This window comes from Diabrotica undecimpunctata, chromosome 2 (assembly GCF_040954645.1).
Source record: "Diabrotica undecimpunctata isolate CICGRU chromosome 2, icDiaUnde3, whole genome shotgun sequence".
Lineage (NCBI taxonomy): Eukaryota > Metazoa > Arthropoda > Insecta > Coleoptera > Chrysomelidae > Diabrotica > Diabrotica undecimpunctata.
In genome coordinates, this window is record NC_092804.1 from 16,858,429 (window position 1) to 16,885,475 (window position 27,047).

The 27,047-nt window shown below is 33.2% G+C and overlaps 1 protein-coding gene across 1 annotated transcript in view; it reads left to right on the forward strand.

The window, feature by feature from the left end:
* The window catches only part of LOC140434258 (facilitated trehalose transporter Tret1-like), a 34,924-nt gene extending 9,040 nt beyond the window's left edge, over nucleotides 1-25,884 (forward strand). The window contains exon 3 of the mRNA XM_072522381.1: nucleotides 717-25,884. Coding sequence (XP_072378482.1) covers nucleotides 717-2,044 — 1,328 coding nt within the window. The 3' untranslated portion in view covers nucleotides 2,045-25,884. The remainder of the gene's footprint in view (nucleotides 1-716) is intronic.
* The last annotated feature ends 1,163 nt before the right edge of the window (nucleotides 25,885-27,047 follow it).

A 27,047-nucleotide genomic window follows, 5' to 3' on the forward strand; every position in this document is an offset into this window, starting at 1 on the left:
GTAGATTATAGGATATAGCTTAAAAAATGGTTCGGTATTGTCACTTTTGGATATTTATATATAAATATTCATATGTGTATGATCACAACACATCATCATACTACAACTTCACCTCCTGTATTAAAACAAAATACTTATTTTTACACTAATACTGAATAAAATTTACCAGCCTTTTTCTAATCGGCGTTCACTAGGCAACCATCTTATAAACAATTGTAACTAACTTTGAATGATAACTATAGATGGCAGTACTATTAGCTTTCTGAATTTGGTATACGTATAGGCAACACAATCAACAGACAATAGTGAATAAATGATTTAAGAGATAGATAATTTGAATATTTGAAAATGAGGTATTAAGATACAAATCCAAATTAAGGGTTAAGCAACGAAAAACCATCTCGTTTCAATTGAAATATTTTCTCAAATAAACATTTAAAGAATTTCTTAACGTGTATTAAATTAGAAATAGTGTAATCTTTGGCCAAAACATGAGACACATCCAACTTATCGTTCACTGGTTATGACGAATAGAAGTTTCAGTTAAAATTCACAACTCAAACTGTATATTATTAAACAATGGGAGCAGATACTTTTTAATGGTCATTTATTATTCCCCTTAGGGGTCTTCATACGAGATAGCAGTATGTACAGTTTCTCATGACTAATTCTGTATGTCAAAAGTGTGTCATAATTAATTAAAATATTTTTTTTAGCAACTTTGTCAGCTGTGGCTGCTGGTACCGTACTGGCATGGACTTCTCCGATTCTAAATGACCTGGAAAATGGCAAGTACAACAACATTAAATTAGACAGCAACCAAATGGGATGGATTGGATCGTTCGTAACACTCGGTGGAATGGCGATGTGCATACCGACAGGCTTTATCTGTGATATAATAGGTCGTAAGAAAACTCTGTTGTTATTATGTATTCCCTTCACGCTGGGCTGGTTGCTGATAATATTTGCTAACAACGTGCTGATGCTGTATTTTGGCAGACTAGTGACAGGAACTGCTGCAGGAGCTTGTTGTATAGCAGCTCCTTTGTACACAAGTGAAATCGCCCACAAATCGTTGCGAGGAACTCTAAGCAGTTATTTTCAACTGATGGTTACCGTGGGAATATTTCTGGGATATTTAGTAGGAAAATACCTAAATGCTTTATATTTTACAATCTGGTGTGCTTGCGTTCCGTTTGTTTTCGTCATTTTCTTTGTATTCCAACCTGAATCACCTGTGTATTTATTAAAACGAGGACTCTTCGATAATGCCAAGGGAGTTTTAATTATTTTACGGGGTAGCAAGTATAAAGTCGATGCAGAACTTAACGAAATTGAAGGATATTTAAAGGAAAGCGGCCAAGCTACGATTTCCCTAACTGAAACTTTCAAACAAGGATCTGTTATTAAGGCTTTTGTTATATCTTCCTCTTTGATGTTTTTTCAGCAGTTTAGCGGTGTAAACGCAGTTATTTTGTACACTACAGATATATTTAAAACGTCAGGGGTGCACCTGGACCCTAAAACTGCTTCTATTATGGTAGGACTTTTTCAAGTTTTAGCTACTTTCGCAGCTTCTTTGGTTATAGATAAACTTGGTAGAAGAATATTATTATTTATATCTGCATTGTTTGTTACCGTAAACCTATTTCTTCTCGCTATTTTCTTCACTCTTAAATACAGAACCGATATAAGCGACAATATTATTGAAAAATTAGGATTTATACCGGTAGGAGCCTTATGCCTGTTTATAATAGCTTATTCTCTTGGACTGGGACCAATTCCGTGGGTCATATCGTCCGAAATATTTCCCACAGAGATTAAGAGTATCACTAGTTCTACAGCAGGTACCGTCAATTGGTTTTTGGCCTTTATACTTACAAGGTTTTACCTTCAAGTATCGGATTATATAGGACAAGATAGTACGTTCTATATTTTCGGATTTGCCTCAATGATAGGAATATTCTTCGTTTATATTTTCGTTCCGGAGACTAAAGGTAAAAACATTTTAGAAATACAGGCTGCCTTGAACAACAATCAGTAGTGAATTAGTGACTGTTTTATTAAGTGTCAAAAAAAAACGATTATTATGTAAGTTGAACAATGTTGGAATAGTATCCTAACAGTATTTCCTTTGGTAAATATCAATGAGCAACCGTGAAGCATGTTTTTTTTTTCGATAAGATAACTATGCATTAAATTAGTACAATGTATGTTTGCCAAGTATATCCACGCATTTAACAAATACAGCCTAGAAATGAAACATAAACAATATTGTGACCAACTTGAAGATCAGTAAATAAGTCACAATACAGAGTTTTATGTTTTTGACTTGTTAAATATTCTTACACCTACATAACCCCTCATTGTTAGTTGTCAAATGTATCAGTAAGAGCTGTTTAATGCATAGTCTGCAGGTATCGACCGCAAGAGAGTTTATAGCGGATTATCTTCATCGTCATCATTGGTGGTACGGTCTTAGTTAAACCCTGACCTTCCTAAGTCTGTTTCTCCAGTCCGTCCTATAACTTGCAGCTTGGTACTTCTTTGTTACACCGATTTTTCCTACATTCTTATCCATACCATTCGTCCATCTCAACATTGTCGTCGTCTAGTTCCTCGAGTTTTACCAATAGAGTACGTCTTGCAGTCCCAGAGGCCCTGTCCACTTCTGCTTTAAGTTCCATCTTCTATCGAAGGTTGGAAATCATCATGGCTATGTGGACCCTGTTGACTGCCGCTCTAAATAGTTCTGCACTACTGCATTCGAACCATTCCCTCGAGTTCTTAAGCCACGATATTCTTCGTCTTGTCACATTTCGCTTTCATCGAAGAAGAAGCCCCGCATAAGAAGCTGCAATAATGAGCATCTTTGCCCTCTCATAACATGGCTTTTGATATTCTTTGAGTCCATGATATTCGTAGGATTCTTCTGTAACACCAATATTCAAAGGCGGCCAACTTATTTAGATGCACTTGTTTTAATGTTCATGTTTTCAAGCCTTAAGAAGAGTATTGAATACGTAATACCGAAGCATTCTTAGAAGTAGTCCTAACCTTATATCCCGACAACAAAGAAACTTTTTAAGTTTAACGAATTATGCACGTGCTATTACAATACGTGTCTTAATTTCTTTGGTTTGGTCTACATTTGATGTTACCCATGGTCCTAAGTATTTGTAGGTATCCAAACTCTCAATTATTAGTTATTCAAGTTATTCAAAACTTCTCCATTGATAGCTATACCTTCTATTGAATCTGAGAGCGCTTCTTTAAATACCGCTTCACTGTAGACATTGAAGAGTAGTGGTGACAGCACGCAACCCTGTCAGACTCCTCTCTGTATTTTGATATCTCGGGTGTTCTGATTGTCAACTCTTACCTTGGCAGTTTGATTCCAATATAGATTAGATATAATTTTCACGACTGTCAATATTTTTACTTTTTAATATTTCTACAAGTTTTTTATGTTGAACCTTATCAAATGCCTTTTCAAAATCTACAAAATATATCATCTCTGGGCCAGCACATTCAAGCCGAACAAAGCATCTCTTGTGCCCATACTATTTGTTAAACCAAATTGTGTGTCACCAATGACACAATCTTTCCTTGATGTCAGTAATGATATCTCCTTTATCATTTTTAAAGATTTTCGTTCTTGTGCTTTTTCTAGAACCTGTCATTTTTGTGTAAATTATAGCTGTCGTACCCTCTCCGTTGTAGGTGTCTAATTTTTATTGCAATAACTGCATCTTTGGCTTCTTCTATTTTGTTGTATTTATTGCATCGTTCGAAATTATATCGTCGACGTCAAGTTCCATTATGATTTCTTGGGTCTAATATTTTTCCAAGATGCGGTTTCCTGTTGGAGTCCGTTAGCGTAAACCGAACGCAGCCGACTTTGCCTTAAATTCAGTGTTAATAAATATATGGTGGTGTTTTTTAACCTACGCTACAGTTTACGAGGGAAAATTCCGCTGAGTTTTCTTTTTCCGCTGTCGGTTACGTTTAGTCGCAAATAAATTTCGACGGAAACCGAAACGATATTCAGTATTAAAAATCATAAAAAATCATCACAAATGTAATCATAGAACGCCCCAAGTTTATAAACACTAAACATCATACTGATCATACTCTCCGATTTCATTAAATCTTCTAATACCGTATCCTTGTCTGTCACTCACAATAAACAACAATATTTAGGTTATATTTTTGATTTCGCGATAACCTACAAAATAATAACGAACTACAATAAACACAATTTATTTTCCAATTAACTTTTTATTCAGTACTTTATTTGAAAAACGAATATTTTACATTTTAACTGTCAGATAATTTTCATTTTTTTTTATCTGTCAGTTGTCGTCCTAGCCTTTTATATAGAAAGATAGTTCAGCACAAACGACTATTTTTTTGGTATAAAGAAAATTTACCTCCAAAACTTATAAAATGTTACAACGTGAGTTGTAATCTGATACCGCACAAGCAAAGACTTGTCAGCAACTGAAGTCACTACTGGGTGAAAGGTCGATTCGAACTAGGAAGCTACTTAGGTTGGCAGCTCACGCATTCTGTTGGTAAAAGAAATAACATAATTTATTTGAAGGCATGGTCTGAGAGACCGTGTGTCACGAATGCAGGTTTAAGTCAAACCAAATAAGATGGTCGGGACATATACTAAGATTGAGGGATGAAAAACTCAATACAACATTTTGGTTTTTACAATTTTGCCATTTGATATCATCTTTTCATTTTTGGTTGTTTGTGTACCGCACACACTGTTTGTAGTGAATTTAATAATGAATATATTTTCGATTTCCGTGGAAAATTATCTGTGACTGAACGTGACTGACAGCGGAAACTGAAAAATCTGCGGAGCTTAAGACCCCGTACACATGAGGGCGTTAGACGCGGCGTTTTCCTAACGCCGCGTTCCAAGTACCAAGGAACAAATGGTATCGTTCACATACAAGCGCGCGTTTAGAACCAACGTCGTCAAAACATGGCGCTCGTAAAATATACTTCAAACGCCGCGTTTGCAGCACGTTTCTATTTACTAGAAGAGGTATGTGATCGTACACATGTTCACAATCAAGCGCGTGCTTTTGCCCTGTTGAAAAGTAATGTGTCTAAAGAGAAGATGTATTTGGGACATGGAATATGACGAATACAAGAACGGAGTTTTATCCACTGCACTATTACACAACGTAGACTTAATGGTTGTAACTTTAACTTTTTGACGTCGGCCCGTTGAAGAAAGTGAAACAGTCTCTTTATAATTTTCACTCATAATTAAATATATAAGGCACAATAACTACTCCCAAATGCCACATGAGTTCCTCTTAAAAGAGTGGTTTAAAGAAACTTGATTCTATAAAAAATAATATAAATAAATACCTTAATATTACAACGAGATTTTCTTCGGGTGAAATCCCATCCATTACTGGATTTTCACATGGTGATAAGCATTCTTTTAATCAAGTTAACAGTTCATTAAAAGATGTTATACTCATTCTGAAATAGTTAAAAAACTTTAGAGGGTATTTTCTTAATTTGGGGTATAGAGTCGCATAAGGACCCATGGTCAATATATCATTAATTAAAGGATGCACTGACCATCTTCTTTGTCGTCTTTGTCTTGCTCTGAATCTACGGTGTAACAACCAAATGCATGCTAACTTCATAATTGTACGGGCTTTCGACATTCTGGTAAATCGCGGCGCTAAGCACTGTCGTGTGTACGATACCACTTTTTTCTAACATGTGGCATCTAACGCCCTCATGTGTACAGGCCCTAAGAAACTGCCACTATACAGGGTGTTTCAAAAAGGTATGTCATAAATTAAATCACGCATTCCGGGGACAAATATAAATTGATTGAATCCAACTTACTGTAGCACAAAAGTGTACACAAAAGAAGTTACAGCCCTTTGAAGTTACAAAATAAAAATTGTTTTTTTGCATTATCTCCTAAACTACTTGACATTTTGTAATAAAAATGGACACGTTACTTTCTTGTTCTGAAAGCATTTTTCATACAAAAGAAACAACAAAATCTAAGCGCACAGAAAAATTTTAAGGGGGGTGTGCAGCCCCAAATCTCCCCAAACTTTTGAGTAGGTTCAAATCAAATGAATTTTGTAGCATTATTAGTTTAACACATTATTTTTAAAACTTTTTTGCCTCTATCACTTTTTTCAAAAAACAGTTTTTATTTGAGTTACGGCCTTTTTCATTAACCTTTAACAAATTACGTCCAACTAAATAAACGGCTTAAATTTTTGTGACGAAATTGATTTGCAGCTTCAATTATTCTAATCCTCAATTGTTGTTCGTCCTCTATTGTTACAGAATACACTTTCTCTTTCATAAACCCTCAAAAGCAAAAGTCTATGGGTTTAAGACCTGGACTTCTGGGTGGCCAAGAAATAGGTGCATCACGACCCCTTCCAATCCACCGACCAGGATACTGCCTGCAAAGGTATTCCCGGACTTCATTACTGTAATGCGGTGGAGCAACATCTTGTAGAAACCACATATTTTGCCTTCTTGCAATATTCACTCGTTTCAAATACTCGTAAATCGTTTGCAAATAACTGCAAATAATTATCACCATTTAAATTTTTGGGAAGAAATACTGGGCCTTAATTAGAATTGTTATCCACAATTCCTGCCCAAATATTAACTTTGAAAGTCCTTTGATGATGAGTCGTTTTTTTGGCGTGAGGATTTTCGTCGGCCAAATGTGCTCGTTATGATGGTTTGTTATTCCATTTCTACTGAAGGCAGCCTCGTCGGTAAACAAAATATTTCTATGAAATGAAAAAGACAGAAAAGATTTGATTTCACGTTCAAAGCGTCTATGTAACTGTTGATACGTATTTCGTATTAATACGTATTTCGAAAATATTTCTAATAAAATGAACATGTCGAGTGTTTTTCATTAACAACCAATCGCAAAATCCAATCCTTTTAGGATAATCTTCAACCAATAACTCTTGAAATGTTGTTAAGTGACAAGGTTTAAGCAGCTGATCCTTCAAACGCCTCCAAACCCTTACGTGAAGAACATTTAGTTGAGCAGCTATTACCCTTGTACTTGTTCCAAGGACGTCTTCAATGATTTCTAAAATGTCTTCATCAGTTGCATCCAGTTGAATCATAATTTAATCTGATCCAACTTACCCAAAGTTAAATGCATATCTGCCATTTCCTGAAATGTGTAGGCCATTGTAGTATCAAAATTTTTAATATTAATCTTATTCACACAATAAATGATAGCTTCAAATTATTGACTATTATTGATGGAACTGTTTGTAATTATGGTATCCGTAGAAACTAATTGTAATTTTATGGACAACTAGGAAAAAACTAGTTTTTCGAAAAAGTGATGAGAGGCAAAAAAGTTTTAAAAATAATGAGTTAAACTAATAATGCCACAAAATTCATTTGATTTGAACCTACTCAAAAGTTTGGGGGGATTTAGGGCTGCACACCCCCCTTAAAATTTTTCTGTGCGCTTAGATTTTGTTGTTTCTTTTGTATGAAAAATGCTTTCAGAACAAGAAAGTAACGTGACCATTTTTATTACAAAATGTCAAGTAGTTTAGGAGATAATGCAAAAAAATAATTTTTATTTTGTAACTTCAAAAGGCTGTTACCTTTTTTGTGTACACTTTTGTACTAAGGTAAGTTGGATTTAATCAATTTATTTTTGTCCCCGGAATGCGTGATTTAATTTATGACATACCTTTTTGAAACACCCTGTATAACCGTTCGCATGAGAATACGTACCTAAGCAGAGCAACTCGCTAACGTTAGAATCTTTGAACTTTATTAAGTTTAATTGTTAATTATTAATTGATATTATAAAAAACCTTAAAAATAAATTATTACTACCATGAATGGATATTATGAAGTGTCAGTTCTATAATAGTCCGGAAAATCAATGGGTTTTGATACCTAATGCATTAAGAAACTCTAAATCTCTATCGTTATTTGACCCAGATTCCAAGATTCTAGTGAATAATTAATATAGAGTTAAAATATTTAATAGCTCGAATATCGGATCTGTATTTCTGTTTAAGTATATTTTTATAATTAGATGAATACTTTTTAATCCTTCAAATAATAGAAAATGCTAATATATTATATACGTAATTGATATTTGTGTTCATGTTTTATACTTTATAATAAAGAACCTTTTATTTAACTCTAAACAAAAGGCTTTTAGATGTATTTTTAAGTTTATTTTATATATTAATTTTATAAAGACATTTCTACACCTCATTCAAATTCGACGTGCAGTAAAAGTAAACAAAACCAGGCTATGCTACGTAAGACTCCATAGGCGTGCGGTTTTGCTTTCATATTTCCTATCAAATTAATAAAACAGTATGTACAATTAAAGATTTGTTTACTATGAACAACGAAGATGAAATATACAATGTTAGTATTATTTTCAAGGAAATTCAAAATTAGCTTCACTACTGTAAAATAAAAAGAAACTTATGGTTTGACAAAAATAATAAAGCAGTAATTGCAACGTTGTTTTAACACTTAAGCGATCAAAATCGAAACATCAAATACACTTATTTTTTAAAGTAAATTGTGTGTTAGTTCGCCTCAAAAGAAGTAACTTATTATTATGTTTTCAGTTTTTATTTGAAAAACAATAAAACTCACGTGATCCAGATTACAAATGTTACCAGAAATTGAAATCTCATTTTATATAAATTTCGTAAATTTGAATACAGATATACCTTAACTTAAAATGTTTTCATAAACGAAAATTTTGTATTAAAAAAAAATAAGGCGCACTTGGAGAAGTGCCGCCAGAAGTAAAAACTTCTTAAATTGCGTTGAAATTATGAGTATTAATATCTAAGAGCTTCCGGTTTAAACGGGGCTGCCAGTCATGAACTGAGCTCTTAATCGCACCCCATTCTTTTTTAAGGAAAACGAAGTTTCAAACAAAAACCTATGCAAATGTCCGACAAAATCATTCGTCAAAAATAAAAACATTCTACATATCTGACTAATAAATAAAACAAAAAACTCATAGTGTAAATTAATATTTTATTCATAATCAGAGTCTGACGTGCTGCTCTCATTAACTACGTTAATTATCAGTGGTTCAACTTGAGTCTCAATGATATTGTCAAGATCCCACATCTTTTGTTCGACTTTCTGCTGAACATGCTGTATACATTTAATAATTTAATACGAAAGCAAAACCGTATGCCAAATTTTGATTTATTGACTAAGAATGCTTCTGGCTGAGTACAAAATAAACAACTGATCAAATCCTATCACGCGATATAGAAAATGAAAGGGAAGGATATAACGAATATATTAAGATAGAAAATCAATTACATATCTTAATAGATTCGTTATATCGTCCCTTTTCATTTGCTCTGTCGCAAGTTAGGTTTCGATCAGTTGTTTATTTTGAACTTAGCCAGAGGCCTTCCTTAAGTCAATAAATCAAAATTTGTCTATAGTAAATTTATTTTCATTCATAGTGCCTTATGATATCTCGTACATAACTATACGTTCTATATAATCAAGATCCTGTGTAGTGCCATTTTGGTAGTCGCCATGTTTTTTTCTATCTTAATATATTCGTTATATACTCCCCATTTAATAAATATCGACAACCGAGTTGAAGAAAGCGGATATTCAAAAGTGGCTGCGATCAAAAGTTTTGACAATTCAGTTCTAAATGTCGAGCTTTTGACTATTGTGAATAAACATAAAAAAATACACTATTGTTAGCATATTGTAGATGAAATGGGTAAAGAAAAAAGAAGGTATTCACAGGCACTCGAGGTAGATTCTGAGTAAAATATTACCTAAGTTACACTTTGAGTTTTTTGTTTTATTTATTACTCAGATATGTTGAATGTTTTTATTTTTGACAAGATTTTTCTGACCTTTGCATAGGTTTTTGCTTTGAAATTTCGTTTTCCTTAAACCAACGAATGGAGTGCCATTAAGAGCTCAGTTCACGAGTGGCAACTCCGTTTCAACCTTAAATATTACGTTAAAAACATTTTTACACATTTAATGTAATTGTATTTTAATTCCGTGCATTACAATAACGGATTCACGTTATTATGTTGTTGGAAAACCTCATTCTAACATGTTTATTCAGTTATTTTCAGTTCTGTTATTCCTGTGAACGACTTATGCTACGATGTCTACTTCATATTTTCATATGTATTTCATAATACAGGAAAATATAGGTTTATACATCGTTAAAATCATTATGTGGGAGTGCCCCTCGTAACAATCATACTGTTGACGGTTTATTTATACTTACCGCAGCTCTATCTTGTATTTAGTGTAGAAATGTTTAGAAAGGTTTTCGAAGCCCCGCCCATTGTAACGTCAGAGGTGAGGTAGTCCATTAATAAACACAACTGACCGTTTCCACTAAACAGACTCGAGTTTCAAAAACTCGGGACTCGAAAAACAAAATGAACTGTTTCAAAACACGCCAGTCTTTAGTAAAGTTTGTGAAAAGTTGCTATTTTGTTTTATTGGATACGAGTTTGTGTTTTGTTTTGTTTTTATTTTGTTCGTTTGGTGGGAAACCGCCATTAGATATTACATTTAATTTTAAAACAATTTTTACATATTTAATTTAATTTTTTTAATTCAATGCATTAACGAATTCGCATAATATGTTGTTGGAAAACCTCATTCTAACATTTATTAATTTAATTTTATCTTTGTTATTCTTCTGATCATAAAATATAAATGATAACATTTATTATAAATATAAATGAATAAATTCAAGCACTGTAATTCCCTGACGCACGCCCTGGCTAAAATATTATCACTAGAACAACAGTGGTCCAATTAAGTTATAGCAATTCTTCCGCGTACAAGGACTACTAAATGATATGGTATGCTGAGTTTCGTATACGATGTCTATTTATATAGTTTATGAGGTGGATATTATGTACGTTTATACATTGTAAATCGTGATTTGGGAGTGCTCCTCGTAATATTCATAATGTTGATAACGTGTGTTGGTTTGTTTACTGCTACTGCATCTTTAAGATAAATTTGGTGTACATACCGCAACTGTGATAAAACAGTCCCTGGGCGGTTAATTTTATCATCAATACATTATACAAATATATGGCACAATACCTTTGCTCATCAATTTGTAGCTGACTCTAATACCACCAACATGTGAATAAAGTGCTGTGATCGCATAATTAGTTTATTTATTTTATACACGTAGGTACACACAAAATCGTTCTTCTTCTACCGTTAGGTGTCGAGGAAGGTATGTCTAGCTTTTGATGAATTTTGTTCTTTGCCATTTGTGCTGCTTTTTGCCAAGATTTGCTCGTATTTTGTAATATCTCTGCTATGTCGCTGTTTCACTCTTTTATAGGTCTGCCTCTTCTGGTTTCCACCTATTGGTTTAGCTTCCCATACTCTTTTCACTTGCCTTTTCGTGTTTTCTGACCGAACCATGCTAATTTTTTCTCCTTGATTTTGTCAAGTAACGATTTAATTTTAAGTATCCTTCTTTCTTTATTTCTGAGTCTGTCTGTCCTTGCCCCTTCGTTCTTCTAAGATATTTCATCTCTGCTGCTTGTATCCTACTCTGGTGTCTTCTGTTTAAAATTCAGTTTTCTACTCCGTATATCAACTTTAGCCTATTAGACCAGGGAAATAAGATTTTTTTTTCGTGACACTGACCGGCCAGGCAAACGACAGTTGTTTTGAGTAATATGGAACTCTGTAACAAAAAACTATACTTTTCCTGTAGTCGATGTTTTGGACAATTAGTTATTAACAAATTAAGGTCAAAGAACGATAAATTTTCACTTTTTTTGCCTATCAGGAAAAAGTGAAGCATCTGAAACAAATTTAAGAGAAATAAACTTCTAACTCATATAAAAATTAAAATAAGTCGGAAATTTCGGTTTTGTATAAACATTAATTACTTTTTTAAAAATTAACTTAGAATGGTCAAATAGTTTAAAAGATATTTTATTTGTTTATCCCAAATTAAATTTTTTTGCAACAAAATAAGTCAGAAAATTGTTAAGTTACAGTAATTCTACGGATGGCTTATGAAAGAAGAACAATCATTCTATTAACTTTATTAAAAAAAAAAATTAAGAAAAATGATTTTAAATATTGCAAAAACGTATCAATTTTTTGCTTATAAATAATATTTTTAATATATAATACTTTTTAACTGTTGCCTGCAGGAAAATTATTTTTTCATATTTGGCAATCTTTGCAAGCAGCTTTGTTTGCAGCGGAGGAGGAGGAAGGAGCTGTTTACTGTATCTCGTGTTCTTGTTTATGTAAACAAATTTTTTTTTCAATTTTATATATATTTTTTTAGTATTATTTGAGATCATTTGTATTGTATAACATAAATATTTATGATTAATATATACTTCTTCATATAACTGAAATGAATGAATGAATGAAATAATAAAAAAAGTAAGAACTAAAAAAGGATACCAAATGCGAGAAAAACAACTTAAAATAATCTGCTATGCAGACGACGCAATACTACTCTATCAAAGTGAAGACAATTTACAACGTATGCTGCACCAATTTAATATAACCGCCAGAAAATTTAACATGGTTTTTTTCCTTAAAAAAGACAAAATGCATGGTTACAACAGCAAATTTACTAAGATGTAAATTGTTGCTGGAAGGTCAGATAATAGAACAAGAGTTTAAATATCTAGGCGTCACATTATCTAGCTACGGAAAGCTCGGAACCAAAGTGGAAGATCAAGTGAATAGAGCAAACAGAGCCGCAGGCTGCCTAAATGAAACAATATGGAGAAATAAAAATATCGGGAAAGAAATGAACGACAGAATTTACAAAACAGTCATCAGACCAATAATGACCTACGCGGCAGAAACAAGACCTGGCACAAAGAGGACAAAAAGGATGTTATAAACAGCAGAGATGAAAACACTTAGAAAAATTGATGGTAAGACACTATGGGACAGAGCTAGAAGTACAGATATACGACGTAAGTGCAAGGTGGATAACCTCAAGGACTAGGTAAGAAATAGAAGAGTAGAATGAAATGATCATATAAGCCGAATGACAACAAATAGAGTAGTAAACACGGCAAGAGGCGGTTCCCCAATAGGAAGACGATCGGTAGGAAGACCACGAAAACGATGGAACGACAACTTACTGGAGGCATACTGAAAAACAGACAGAGTCATGTCTACATAAAAATAAGAAGAAGAAGATATAATAACTTCTTCAAATAGTATTAGTTTATGTATTGCTTCGAAATTAAATAAGTAATCTCAATAATAAATAAATTTTCCATGGCAACCTATTATTTATTTATTATTTTTTCTTTAATTTAAACTATAAAAAAAAACGTTTTTTGCTTCGAAATTACTTTTCAAGTTATTCTAAGACGAAAGTTATTCTTGTGTTTGTTTCATAAAATACTTACTTTAAACGTAAAATGCAGATAATTAAAAATTCCGAGAAAAAGCCAATTTTAACCTTTTTTGAGACCATTTTTCAATAGGTTTGACATTGAATTTAGAAAACAAAAAATATGAGGTGAAAGCATAAGTCCATTAGTTTCAAAATGCGTAAGTCCATTTTAATTTTATATGGAATAAGTCGGTTTAAAATATCCAGAAACAAATTTATATACCGTTGCGTTTCGTGACTTGACGAACATTTAGACTATACAGTTCGAAACACATTGTTTATTTCTTACCCACAAGCTGAATCTTATAATAATCGAAAGGATATGAAGCTGTTAATTTATAAAAAATTTCAACAAATAAAAAATTTCATTTTTATTTGAAACCGAGTTATTCTTTCGTTTATAATAAGCAGGTTCAGGTGGTAAACTTTTTACTGTAATATTACAGCATCATATTCTTTCGATTAAAATAAGATTCAGCTTGTGGGTAAGAAATAAACAATGTGTTTTGAAAGTTAAAGTTGAGACGTTCGTTAAGTCTGTATATTCCGAAACGCAACGGTATGTTAATTAGTTTATGGATATTTTAAACTGACTTTTGCAATATTAAATCACAATTGAATTGCGTATTTTTGAACTACTTGACTTAAACTTTCATCTCATATTTTTTTTTTAAATTAGTTGTCCAACCGAATAAAATATGACCTTGAAAAACGCTAAAATTGGCATTTTCGGCTATTTTAGTTGTTTATTTGTAATTTACTCTTAAAGTAATAGTTTAACATAAAAATCACAAGAATAACTTTTGTCTTAAAATAACACAAATTATTTTAAAAAATGGTTTAGAAGTGAAAAAGGCAATAAATAGATTTCCATTAAAATTTTCGATAATTTTTTCAACATAGCATATTATCATAATAATATATCGATTAAAACAAGTTTTGGGATGTGAGTATGAAATAGATCCAAAAGCCACCCGCCTAGCATGTTTAGCAAGAAATAAAAGTTTATTTGAGATAATTTGTTTCTAAAGCCATACATAAACATCTTTACAAATAACTGAATATGATAATTTGTTTTGTTCATAAAATCTATTATAAATAAATTATTTACGACGTTTATTGAAGAAGTAAATATTAATCATAAATATTTATGTTTTACAATAAAAATTGCCTCAAATAATACCAAAAAATATATAAAATTAAAAAAAAAGTGTTTAAACAAATGGTTTATTTGACTATTTATTTATTTAAATAATACATATTTTTAATGTACGCAAACTGTACATACAATTAAAAAAAAAATATCGAAATCCATAAAGAAGAACCAGAGATTCAGTAACCAGCTTCTTTCCGCTCCAGCGGCCCCGTGAGTTTCAAAGCCGGCCGATTTTGAGGACCCATTTTTGAAGCTTTGATTCGATAATTTATTATTTGAAATAGCATAGTGGCATATTACTTTTTTCTTCAAAAAAATTCAGACCATTACCCGTATGTACACTAATAATCTAGATGAGAAGCACATTCATGTTTTAATGACACTCTTGAACCAAATTTATAGTTCAGGCGTATTACCCAAAAAGTGGTTAACATCTATTTTTATTTGTCTCCCTAAAAAGAAAAACACAAGAGAATGCAGCGATTACCGCACCATTAGCTTAATGTCTCATACGCTAAGGTTACTACTTAAAGTCATCCATAACCGAATATATCACAAACTGGACATAGACGTTAATAATACACAATTTGGTTTTCGCAAAGGCCTAGGAACACGTGAAGCTCTTTTTTCACTGAATATACTAATACAAAGATGCCTGGACGTCAATCAAGATATATACGCATGTTTTATTGACTATAATAAATCATTCAATAAAGTACGACATAAACATTTAATGAATGTCCTGAAATCAAGGAAGATTGACTACAACGACCTCAGGATCATATCAAATTTATACTATAAACAGCGAGCAAAAGTACGTGTTAACGAACAGCTGTAAGAAGAAATTGAAATTAGATGTGGAGTAAGACAGGGATGCGTATTGTCGCCAATTCTTTTCAATGCCTACTCCGAAGAGGTCCTGAAAAAAGCTCTTGAGGGTGAAACAGCTGGAATAAAGGTAAATGGAGTTCCCATTAACAACATTAGATATGCGGACGATACTGTGATCTAGCCGAAAACATTGAAGATCTTCAGAGACTGGTGACCAGAATAGCAGAGTATGGAAAAGAGTATGGTCTAACAATGAATGTCAAGAAGACGAAATTTATGAGAATATCGAAAACTCAAAGAAATAACGAGAATCTTCTAATAAACGAAACCAACGTCGAACAAGTGGACAAATATGCATACCTGGGAACAATGATTAACTCCACAAATGATTACAATCAGGAGATAAAAATAAGAATAGAAAAGGCTAGAGCAAATTTCAACAAAATGAGAAGAGTTCTATGTACCAGGGATTTAAAACTGGAACTAAGAGTTAGGTTAGCGAGGTGCTATGTTTTTTCGACTTTATTTTATGGAATGGAATCTTGGACCTTGAATGCGACATCAATGAAAAAACTGGAATCATTTGAGCTGTGGGTTTACAGAAGAATTCTGAAAATATCATGGACAGAACACGTCACAAACAAAGAGGTTCTGGGAAGGATGAACAAAGAAATGGAAATTTTAAATTCAATAACAACAAGAAAATTAGAATATCTCGGACATATTACACGTAGAGAGAAATACACCTTGCTCCAACTGATTATGCAGGGAAAGATCCAAGGAAAGAGAAGCATAGGGAGGCGTAGAATGTCATGGCTGCGCAACCTGAGAGAGTGGTACGAATGTACATCAAATGAACTTTTCAGAGCAGCCGTCTCAAAAGTCCGAATAGCTATGATGATTGCCGACCTCCGCCGCGGAGATGGCACTTGAAGAAGAAGAAGACACTAATAATGAATATAAAATTCTTAATTGTATGTCAAAAAATGCGTTTCAAAAATTTCAACACCACGTATCTCGGAAACGAAGCATTTGCTGTCATACATTTATATAGAAAACTATCAATTTTGTTTTATGCAGGATCGCCCATTAAAGTTTGTTGCATTTATTTACTGAGACCCTGTATATGACACATCTTTGGGTTCACCTGTCAGGTACTTGTACTCATCGAAAACGCCTGTCAATTTTTTTTTAAACTTCCCAATGAATAAACAATTTTTTCAAATTTTATCTACACTTTCAAAAATATAAGGAGTTGATGACGCAGGTCTGATGTTTGCCAGGTGATGGTTGCCGTACTTAGTATGCTGTGACACATGAATAATACTGCAAGCCAAAATTTCTAATTCTACGGTAAACTGATCACTGACTTAGAGGTAGAGAAACGTTCTCTTAGATTATTTTCTAGATGTTCTTTGCGGTATTTTGATTCTTCGATCAGCACCACTATCTCTACGATGTTGTGTGATCCCATGGACGTATAAACACAGATATGTTTATACGTCCATGTGTGATCCAGTCATTCCAAACTCGAAGTTAGCAATTATATACTCAACTTCTTCTCTTAATTGGTTACATTTAATTAATTTTTCTTATTTGATGCATAGTTCTTCTTCTTCTTTTGGCATCATAACCCTGGATGGGTCTTTGCCTGTCTGGCTATGTCCTTCCATTCAGATCTCTCTTGTGCCCTTCTTCTCCATTGTCTTATGTTCATTGTTTTCAGGTCGTCTTCCACGTCATCCAACCATCTCGTTCTGGGCCTTCCTTTTTTTCGCCTTCCTATGGGCTTCCATTGTATTATTTTCTTTGTTGTTTTTGCATCGTTTTGTCTCTGCACATGTCCCAGCCATGACAGTCTTTGACTTTTCACAAATCTTACAATGTCATAACCTTCATTTAACTCATTAACCTCGTCGTTTCTCCTGATTCTCCATGTGCCATCTTCCTCTTGTACCGGGTCATATACTTTCCTCAGTATTTTTCTCTCGAATGTCCTGAGTTGGGCTTCATCTTTTTTCGTCATTGCCCAAGTTTCACATCCATAGGTTACTACGGGTCTAATCAGTGTTCTGTAGATAGTCATTTTGGTTCTTTTGTCTAATAATTTCGATGTCATCAATCTTTTATTAGCATAGTATGTACGATTCCCGCTGGAAATACGTGCATTAATTTCGCTACTTACGGAGTTCTTCTGATTGATTTCTGTGCCGAGATATGTAAAGGCATCCACTCGTTCGATAGTATAGTTGTCTATTGTGATATTATTTTCATTGTCAGTTATTCTTTTGACTGTCATCATATATATATACTTCGTTTTTGCTTCGTTTATTTTGAGACCTCTTTTTCTTGCTTCAGGATCAATTTGTTTGAACACTTCCATTAGTCGTGGCTTATTCCTACTAATGATGGCTACATCGTCTTCATATGCAGTAATTTGTACTGATTTGGTGTTTATATGGCCGGTTATATTGGTTTTTCTGATGACTGCCTCAAGAACTAGGTTGAATAGCATGGTTGATAGGGCATCTCCCTGTCTTACTCCCATGTTGATGTTAAACAGGGGAGTCAGTTCTCCATCTACTCTGACTGCGGCTTTTGAACCCTGCAACGTCATTTTTATGAGGCTGATGTATTTCTTAGGTATACCTAGAGTACAAACGTCTTCCAGCATTCTGTCTCTTTTTACACTATCAAAAGCTTGTTTAAAGTCTATATACATATTATATAGGTCTATGTCGTATTCATAAGCTTTTTCTTGTATCGTTCTTAGTATGAATATGTTATCTGTAGTGGCTCTATTTGGTCTGAATCCATTTTGATAATCACCAATTATATTTTCGGAGTATTTTAATAATCTATTGTAGATTATACCAGAAAGAATTTTGTATATTACATTTAGCAATGTAATTGGCCTATAATTCTGGCATTCCCTCTTATCTCCTTTTTTATATATTGGCTGTATGAGGCCAACTGTCCATTCCTCTGGCATTTGCTCCTTCGTACATATTAATGTTATTAGGTAATGGATTCTTTCCCAGAGTTCGGATCCTCCATGCTTTAATAATTCTGCCGAAATTCCGTCCGTTCCTGGTGCTTTATTGTTTTTTAGTTTATTTGTTATCTGAACTACTTCTTCATAACTCGGATTTTCGATGTGCAGCTCCGCCATATAATATGGTGGAAAGGGTAAACTTTGTTGCCAAACTATCCACATTTAAGAGAGGCGTATTTGAACACCTAATTGCTTCAAAATATTTATAAAGGACCACTGAAGCAATAAAACAATTAAGAGGTATTTTCCTTCGATTTATTTACACAATAGACTTAAGGGCTGGTTCAAACATTGACAATTATCGCAATTCTGATAGTTACATAAAGAGTTATACAAATATTAGCTTTACAGTGAGTGCGGGGAGGCAGTAACAGATATACATGAAATGATAAAATTGAGAGAGACCAACTATATACGTTTTAACACAAAACACCGGGTTTACAAGCGCATTTATCTCTTACGCACCACGCACTTTTCGGGATCACACACAACCGGCCTTTACTTGCCGAGAGGCAAATTGGCACTGTCTGTCTTAAGTTATATATCGAGGGGAGGACGGGTCCCTTATGAAGGGCATCAGTCGCACACACGTTAACACGAGAGCTGACGACCTGAGCACACAATTTGATAAAACAACTTATATACGATTACAATACTATACAGGTTATTTTTACAACATAATATATTGTCTCGTTCTGATCATTTTCGTTGTCTGCATTTAGATTTTCTTCGAAATATTCTTTCCATCTCATTATAATTTTTTGGTTCTCTGTTAGTAGTTCTCCGTCCTTGTCTTTGCATATCGTTAGTTTTGGTCTAAATGACTGTGTGCTTTCTTTTGATGCATAGTAACTAATGTTTTAAAACCGATTAAAGTTTAAAAACAATCATTTAAATGCATTTTTAGTGTTCACACATCGTCGTTATTTTACTTGGCTCAAAATAGAACTGCGAAGCTTATAAAATTGTAATTAAAAAAGTCTTGGTGCATAATTTAGTGTAAATGATATAATCGTGTTTATAGATTTAAGTACTAATCCTAACAAAGATGATTTCATAAGTAGTAACGATGAAGTTGATGAACAATTTCATTTGTGAGTACTTTATCATTTTAAAAATAACTCAATTGAGTACTACCTCTGCAACATTGTGATGTTTTTGCGTGTTTTTGTTAAAATGTCTCTACTTATATTATTTTTTATTAATGTAACTAGTTTTTAGTTAATAAATAATATAAAGAGTGTTTTTTAGAGGTATCGAACTTTGAAATGGAATAAAACAAAGATGATTTTTATCAATTGACATGAAATTGACTTTATTTGAAAGATAACCTTTGGGCAATATAATTTAAATATGATTTCTGGCAAATGACCGTCATGGCTGGCTCTGACGTGGTCTAATCTGGAGGTCCAATTTTCAATCACTTTTTCCAATATTCTTCGCCGTATATCGGCAATAACGCGGCGAATGTTGCCCTTGAACTGGTCAATCGATTCATGCTTATCGGCGTAGACTAGCACCTTCATATATCCCCACATAAAATATTCTAGTAGTGTTCAATCGCACGATTTTGGGGGCCAATTCACGGTCCGAAACGTGAAACTATGCGGTTACCAAACGTTTCCTTCAATAAATCAATTGTGGCACGAGGTGTGTGACGTGTTGCGCCGTCTTATTGAAGCGATAGCTCCTACACATCGTGGTTGTTCAATTGAGGAATGAAAAAGGCAGTAATCATGGCTCTATAGCCGTCACCGGGACTATAACGTTCTGGCCAGCATCTTTTTTGAAGAAGTACGGTCCAATGATTCCTCCAGACCATAAAGCACACCAAACAGTCAGTTTTTCTGAATGTAATGGTTTCTCAACATACATTTGAGGATTATCCTAACTCCAAATAGGGCAGTTGTGTTTGTTGACGTAGCCATTCAACCAAAAATGAGCTTCATCGGAAAACAAAATTCAAAATCAATGGCAATCCCGTTTTGGACCCACTCACCGATTCTACGAATCTACGTCTTACTAGGTGATGATGTACCGTCAATTCTTGCATTAGTTGAATTTTGTAAGCAAGCAAAGCAAGATCTTTCCGCAAAATTTTCCATTAACTCGATGGCCACGTATCCAACCGCTGTGCACGATGGCAGATAGACTGATTCGGGTCTTTCTGTATGCTACGCTCTACAGCAGCAACAACTTCTTCTGTACGCACTGTACGACCTGTCTGTGGATGCATATTATCATTTAGAGAACGTGGTGCAAAAACGTTCCATTGGTAATCGAATTATTTCTGATGGATTATTATGTTGACCATAAAATGGACCTAGTGCGCGATACGTATTTCGAACAGAACAACAATTTAGTCTATTCATGCTGAAGTGCCAAACCAAACTCAACATAAATCACTTGACAGCTGTCAAAATGGCCAAGAGTGAAAAAAGTGTTACCAACTTATTTTTCTATACCTCTAAAAAACACCCTTTATTACATTTAACCTAGTTATTTAGTTTTCCAATTTGATACTGATTTTTTAAATTAGTTTAGGTACTTTTGGTACTTCTATACTTAACTAAAAATATTTTAACTCTTTACAAATGTTTTAAAGGGAAACTATTATTATTATTATTATTGCCAATGTCTTACAATGCACTTATTAATTTTAGTGTCATTATATAAATAATATGTAGGATCTTCTTCCAGTGACGAATCTTCTTTCGTTACTTTGCAACTGCTTAAGATTGTATTTAAACATTTATAAACCCGTCTATAGGGTCATCTGGTATAAAACATTTTGATCTTCTGACGATGTCTATTCCCTACGGATGTTGCGACTTCCTCTTCTTGATGTGCCTATTCGTGACGAATGTTGGCGATCATATGAAGCAGGTTCTCAAGTTCTTAACCAAGATGTTCTTTTTCTTCCTGAACCTCTCTTTCTGTATATTTTTTCCTGTAGGAGCGGGTACGTATAATGTGTTTGAAGTACTGCAGTTTTCGAGATTTGATGGTGGTCAATACTTCTCGGTTCTTCTTCATTCTTCTAAGGACCTCTTCATTTGTAACTCAGTGTCAATCCACGGGATCTTAAGTATTCTCCGATATAGCCGCAGCTCAAATGGTGCCAATCTTCTGCACGTATGTTCGTTTAAGGTCCACGATTCAGCGTCATAAAAAAGGGCAGACTTATTAATAATATTAATCGGTGTGCGCGAAAATATCAAGTGGTTTTAAATGGGCTTTTTTATTGCGTCATCGAAAATCCATCTTAAGTAAACGATATTATTCAGTCATCACAAAAAAATAATGTATACGTCCTTTTGTTTATACGTTGTTACGTTACAGGATAGTTTACAAAAATACCACTTCGTACAGTTCTCCTGGCAGTTGTGCCCATTTCTCTTTAAAAGAAAAGTGTATATTGTTACAGCCCGTTTAGACGGCATGTAGGATACCTAGACCAGTGTCGAAGCCTTTAAAAAAGGTAAAAAGTCAAAAAAAATTATAGTAGAATGAAACCTATTGGAAAAGGAAGAGAATATGCTAAAAATTGAAGAAAAAATAAATTCCACTCTATCCGAGGTCGGGAAGTGGGAGGGGGTGGGTTTTTAAGGGTAAAAATCGGTTTATCGCGATTTTCGACGAAACTACAAGTGCTATGGAAAAAAGTTAAATGGCAAAGCTTTAGGTAACAAAAAGATCTACAACTTTTGTATTTACACTTTTTTCACATAACCTCAAAATTTTTGTGGAAAATTCAAAAAACTAAGTTTTTGTTTTTATTTTTCTTTTACAAAAAAAAAATTTTTTTACGAAATTTGGTGAAAACTTGCCTTAGTATGTACCAAATACAAGCGCCACTAACGTTCAATTCGAATTGTGTATCGCGTCACGGTATACAGTTTACATTGACAAAATCAAATGTAAAGTTGGACGTATTCGTCCAACTCCCATAACTCAGTTGTGTCACTGAGCAATTCAACATTTTTATCGATCAGAACAAACATCCTAATCCGTACCGTCTGAATGGGCTGTAAGATTGCCAATTTGTACGTTTTGTGGTAAATATTTTAGGATCTCAGGCTTGCCTATATTAATATTTGTATCCCTAGATATTAGAGAAAAACGCCTTGTTAGAAATAATGAAAATCCAAAAATGTAATGTCCATGTAATTATAAGAAATTAGTATATTTATAAATATTTACATTTGTACAAATTACCTGATGAACCATTTTGCAAATCCTCAAATTTAATATGGCATTATTGATGTTTTTAAATGTATTATTTGTTAGAACCTAATCGATCTATCTTCTTAAAAGATATTTTCAGAATTTTTGTCAATCGTGATAAGTGATAATATCTATTCATTGAATATTTTTGTAATTGTGTTATACTTTTTCCATTGTCAATTTGCCAAGCGTCGGCTTTTGAGGTTCTTTGATGTCGGTGCCGACCATTGGCGTGGAAATTAAGAAAAGGGATCAGTTATCAAACGCATATTTCAAGAAAAATCATATAATTTTTATTAATTTTTACATAATTATATTCAGGAAAATTCAAAACAAATTCAAAATATCACCTTTTGTGCTCCAAAAAATATTTTTTAGGTTTTTGGGTGACTCTAAATAAGATCTATGTCATTTTTCTCAAAAGTTAATAGTTTTGGAGATATAAGCGATTTAAAATCCGAAAAATGCGATACCTAATATGCATTTTCGAGGCTTGAAAAATATGTAAATGAGTATTTTTGAGATTCAAGAGTATCTAAACTAAAGTATCAACATTGATTTTGGTGAGAAATCGGAGCAATATTTTCCGTAGCAGAAAAAGGTGATCTTTTGAATTTGAATTGTTTCCGGCAAAAATGTCCGGCACCCTTCAACCTTCGATTTGTTTAAACGGGGCATTTTTGAATAGGACTCTTCAAAGGACAGAATCAGTTTTTTTTTTCAAATGGGAGCGGGCTCACAACACCGAATAAATAACAAATTAATTCTTTCAAATTAAAGCTTGTTAATTTTAGTGATTTATAAGAATATTGGACTTATTATTTAGTTTTTACATAAACCATAATATTTTTTTACAATTATCTGTAAATAATGGCTCATTCTGTCAGAAAATTTTAAAACATTGTCTATCCAGCAATTAAGATAGTCAACTGAAATTTAATTTTTAAACACGGCCTACTGTTAATGCACAAACAGGGTGAATCTTCAATATTTTGCTTCGAGTTAGAGATATCTGAAAAAGTTATTTGGAAAAGATGTTCCAAATATTATTTTAACCCCACATAACAAAGTTTTATGTCAAAATTCGCACTTTTACTTTTTTCATTAATTGAAGAGCTTATTTCCAGTGTCTTAAATCCAAAATTTCGATTTTTTAAATTTTCTTTTTTTAAACTTTATAGATTTCTTCAAGTCTAGAATAAAGTTATATGTACCAAAACAACTTCTTATTTACCATTTAAAAGTGCATATGAAAATTGTAAAATTGTATAATTTGTATGTTAAATTTGTATGAAAATCTGTAATTTCATGGATTTCATTATATGGATGTAAGACACTTTGGAAATAAGCTCTTCAATTGTAGTCAGGATTCTAAAACGGACAGTTGGCTGTCCCGAGATGCATCTTTAGACAGCCAATTGTAGATTTAGGATCGAGATTACAAATAATACTGAAAAACTAAAATTGCGAATTTTGTCATGAAATTTGGTATGTGCGTTTACAATAAGTGGAACAACTTTTCCAAATAAGTTTTTCCGATTTCTCTAACGCGAAGCAAAATATCGAAAATTTACCCTGTTTGTGGATTCGCAGTAAGCCGCGTTTAAAATTTAAATTTCAGATGACTATCTTAAAAAAATGTGCACTAACAACATGTATGACTGTGCAAAATGTCAAATCTGTATGTATTTTAGTAGCTGATATATAGAGTTGTCTTCATCTTAAATGCGACACACTGTATAATAATGAATACTAGTGTTCAAGATGCATCGCGATAGCTGTAAAGAAATTAATTAGAAGGACTGAAAAGAATCGTCAGTGTGCCTGTAAAATTGTAAACTGTTCGCTGAATAACGTCTTTTGCAGCAGTGTCAATCCTACCCAATTTTTTATTTGGTCGCTTTCGTTTTAAGGAATGATCTGTAACAGTGCCTAATTTAATAATTGTATATATCGTCTTATACCCGATTTTTGTTAATATATGAATTCTCGAAACAATTGCATTATCAGCCATCCCAATATTTTCTTTTTTTAAACACTCATACATATTTAAAACTATTCTTTGGGATTGTACGTGCAAATCTTTATTTTTTAATTCCGGGCTGTCATTAAAATCATTTTCATTATTTATTGATAACACAGAAGTTGATGCATCTTGATCATTCGTTTCAAACGGTCTCCAAAATGCCATTCTAGAAAAATATAATATTACTTACCTTATAAACTCCATACATACTCCGCCTGTGATATCTGCTTCCAAATAGGAATATTTTATGGTGTCACCGAGCCAGACACACAGGTGTTGATTACGATTTATCGCTTTGCGATGCGCTGTTGTCATAATGCATGACTTTAAAATTACTGAATGTAACTTTAATATAACATATTAATATATCTGCAATTTTTCATGTTTCCAGGTAAGGTATAAAATCAATGAAATTTGGAAAAAAATAATACAATTCTTGTAACCGTTTTTGAGAACTTGGATTCTTAAAAGATGTCTGATTTCTTAAAAGTCGATCATTATATCTATAAGAGTATTACCGCTAAATTCACCAACATGGCAACGTCAAGATAGATCGAATGTTCAAATTCTCTCCAGACTACAATGTTGCCGATATTCGAAAATTACTTAGAGCATAAGTAATATATAAACGTTCACGGTTGCTTTAATTCATTAGTGAAGAGTCCATGGAAATATTAGTACCTAGTTAATTAATTTATAGATATATTTTTTGGGAATATGTTCATATCATTTTTTAAGAGTGTCGTTCTTTGACTAGCAATTGAATAATAGCGGATAGAGAATATTTTTTAAATATAACCTTAGGAATTTTAGGAAATATGTCTGACAACCTTGATTTGAAAGGCGGTCTCTTTGATACCAGAATCAGACATGTTTATGTTGGAAAATTATTAGTGGATGTACTATAATTCTAATATTGTTCTCAAGCTTCTCAAAGTTTTCAATTCGAACTCCACCATTTTCTAGAGGTATTTATATTTTTTCGATTTCTTTTAAGAAGATAGAATATTAGTTATTGTTGTAAATGTTTTAAGAGATGTGTTGTTGAACGTAAAAAGTTGTACTTATGTTTATGTCTAGTACGTAAAAATATGTTTTTTGTGAATTATATATCAGTGTTGACCAGCTTTGTTGTAGTTTTTTATTTAATCCGTAGTAACAATTATACAGCACACAGGAAATTAAATAAAGAATAGTTTATGAAGAGATGATCGAACCAAATAGAACAAGACATGAAAATAATGACTCTGATCATAAAAATGATCTGTAGAAATAGAAAAGTATGGAAAGAAATGCCCAGTATTAGTGTTCTTAACTCTAACTCCATGTCTTAACTACTTTGTGAGACAAACATTAAAAAACAAATATACCAAGGCCTGCCGTAAATATGAATGCTGGAGACGATATACATTAACCCTTAAATGCCCAATCGGGGTCACTATGGGACCCCAGACATACATTTTTGGCTATAATATCTTTATTTGAAACATTTGGCAACCGCGCAATCAGGTATTTGTGTGGACGTGTCTCCTACGTTTTCTGTTAGTATACCACGAACATTCGTGAGGTGCAGTGGTCTGTAAGAGAGATTTAGATAAGTGGGGTCTCGCTGTGACCCCGATTGGGCATTTAGAGGCACCAGAATATTTTTATTATTTTTAACATTTTTCGTCAGTTTACATTGAAAAATGGACCGTAAGAGAATGAAAATGACAATAAGCGACCAAGAACATGAAAAAATTATCCGAAATATAGAAGAAGGGATATCAGACTCCGATTTCGACTATGAGATTACCGACGAATCAGATAGCGAAGAGCAAGATGTTTTTGAGGAAAATGTTTCGGAAACTGAGGACAATTTAGAAGTCAACAGTGACGAGGAATCAGATGCAGAACCTACCGAAGTGGACGATAATATTAGTGAGGTTAGTGGTCCAACATATACATCCAAATCTGGAATGCAGTGGAATAGCCTACCTTTCGTGAGATCCAAGAGGCAACAAAAAAATATTATAAATGTACATCCAGGCTTAACAAACTATAGTAAAAATTCCAACACGTTTTTAGATTATTTCAATTTATTTTTTACCGAAGAGATGAAGAATGTCAAATGCTTTCATACTAATGAAGAAGCTGTTAGGCGTTATCAAGAGTGGAACGAAAAACATCCGAATAACAAAAAAGAGTGGACGGTACTTACCAACAATGAACTGGATAGCTTTTTAGGAGCACTTATCAAAGCTGGTGCTTTAAGGTGTGGGAAAGAATCGACACGAGAGATATGGTCTAC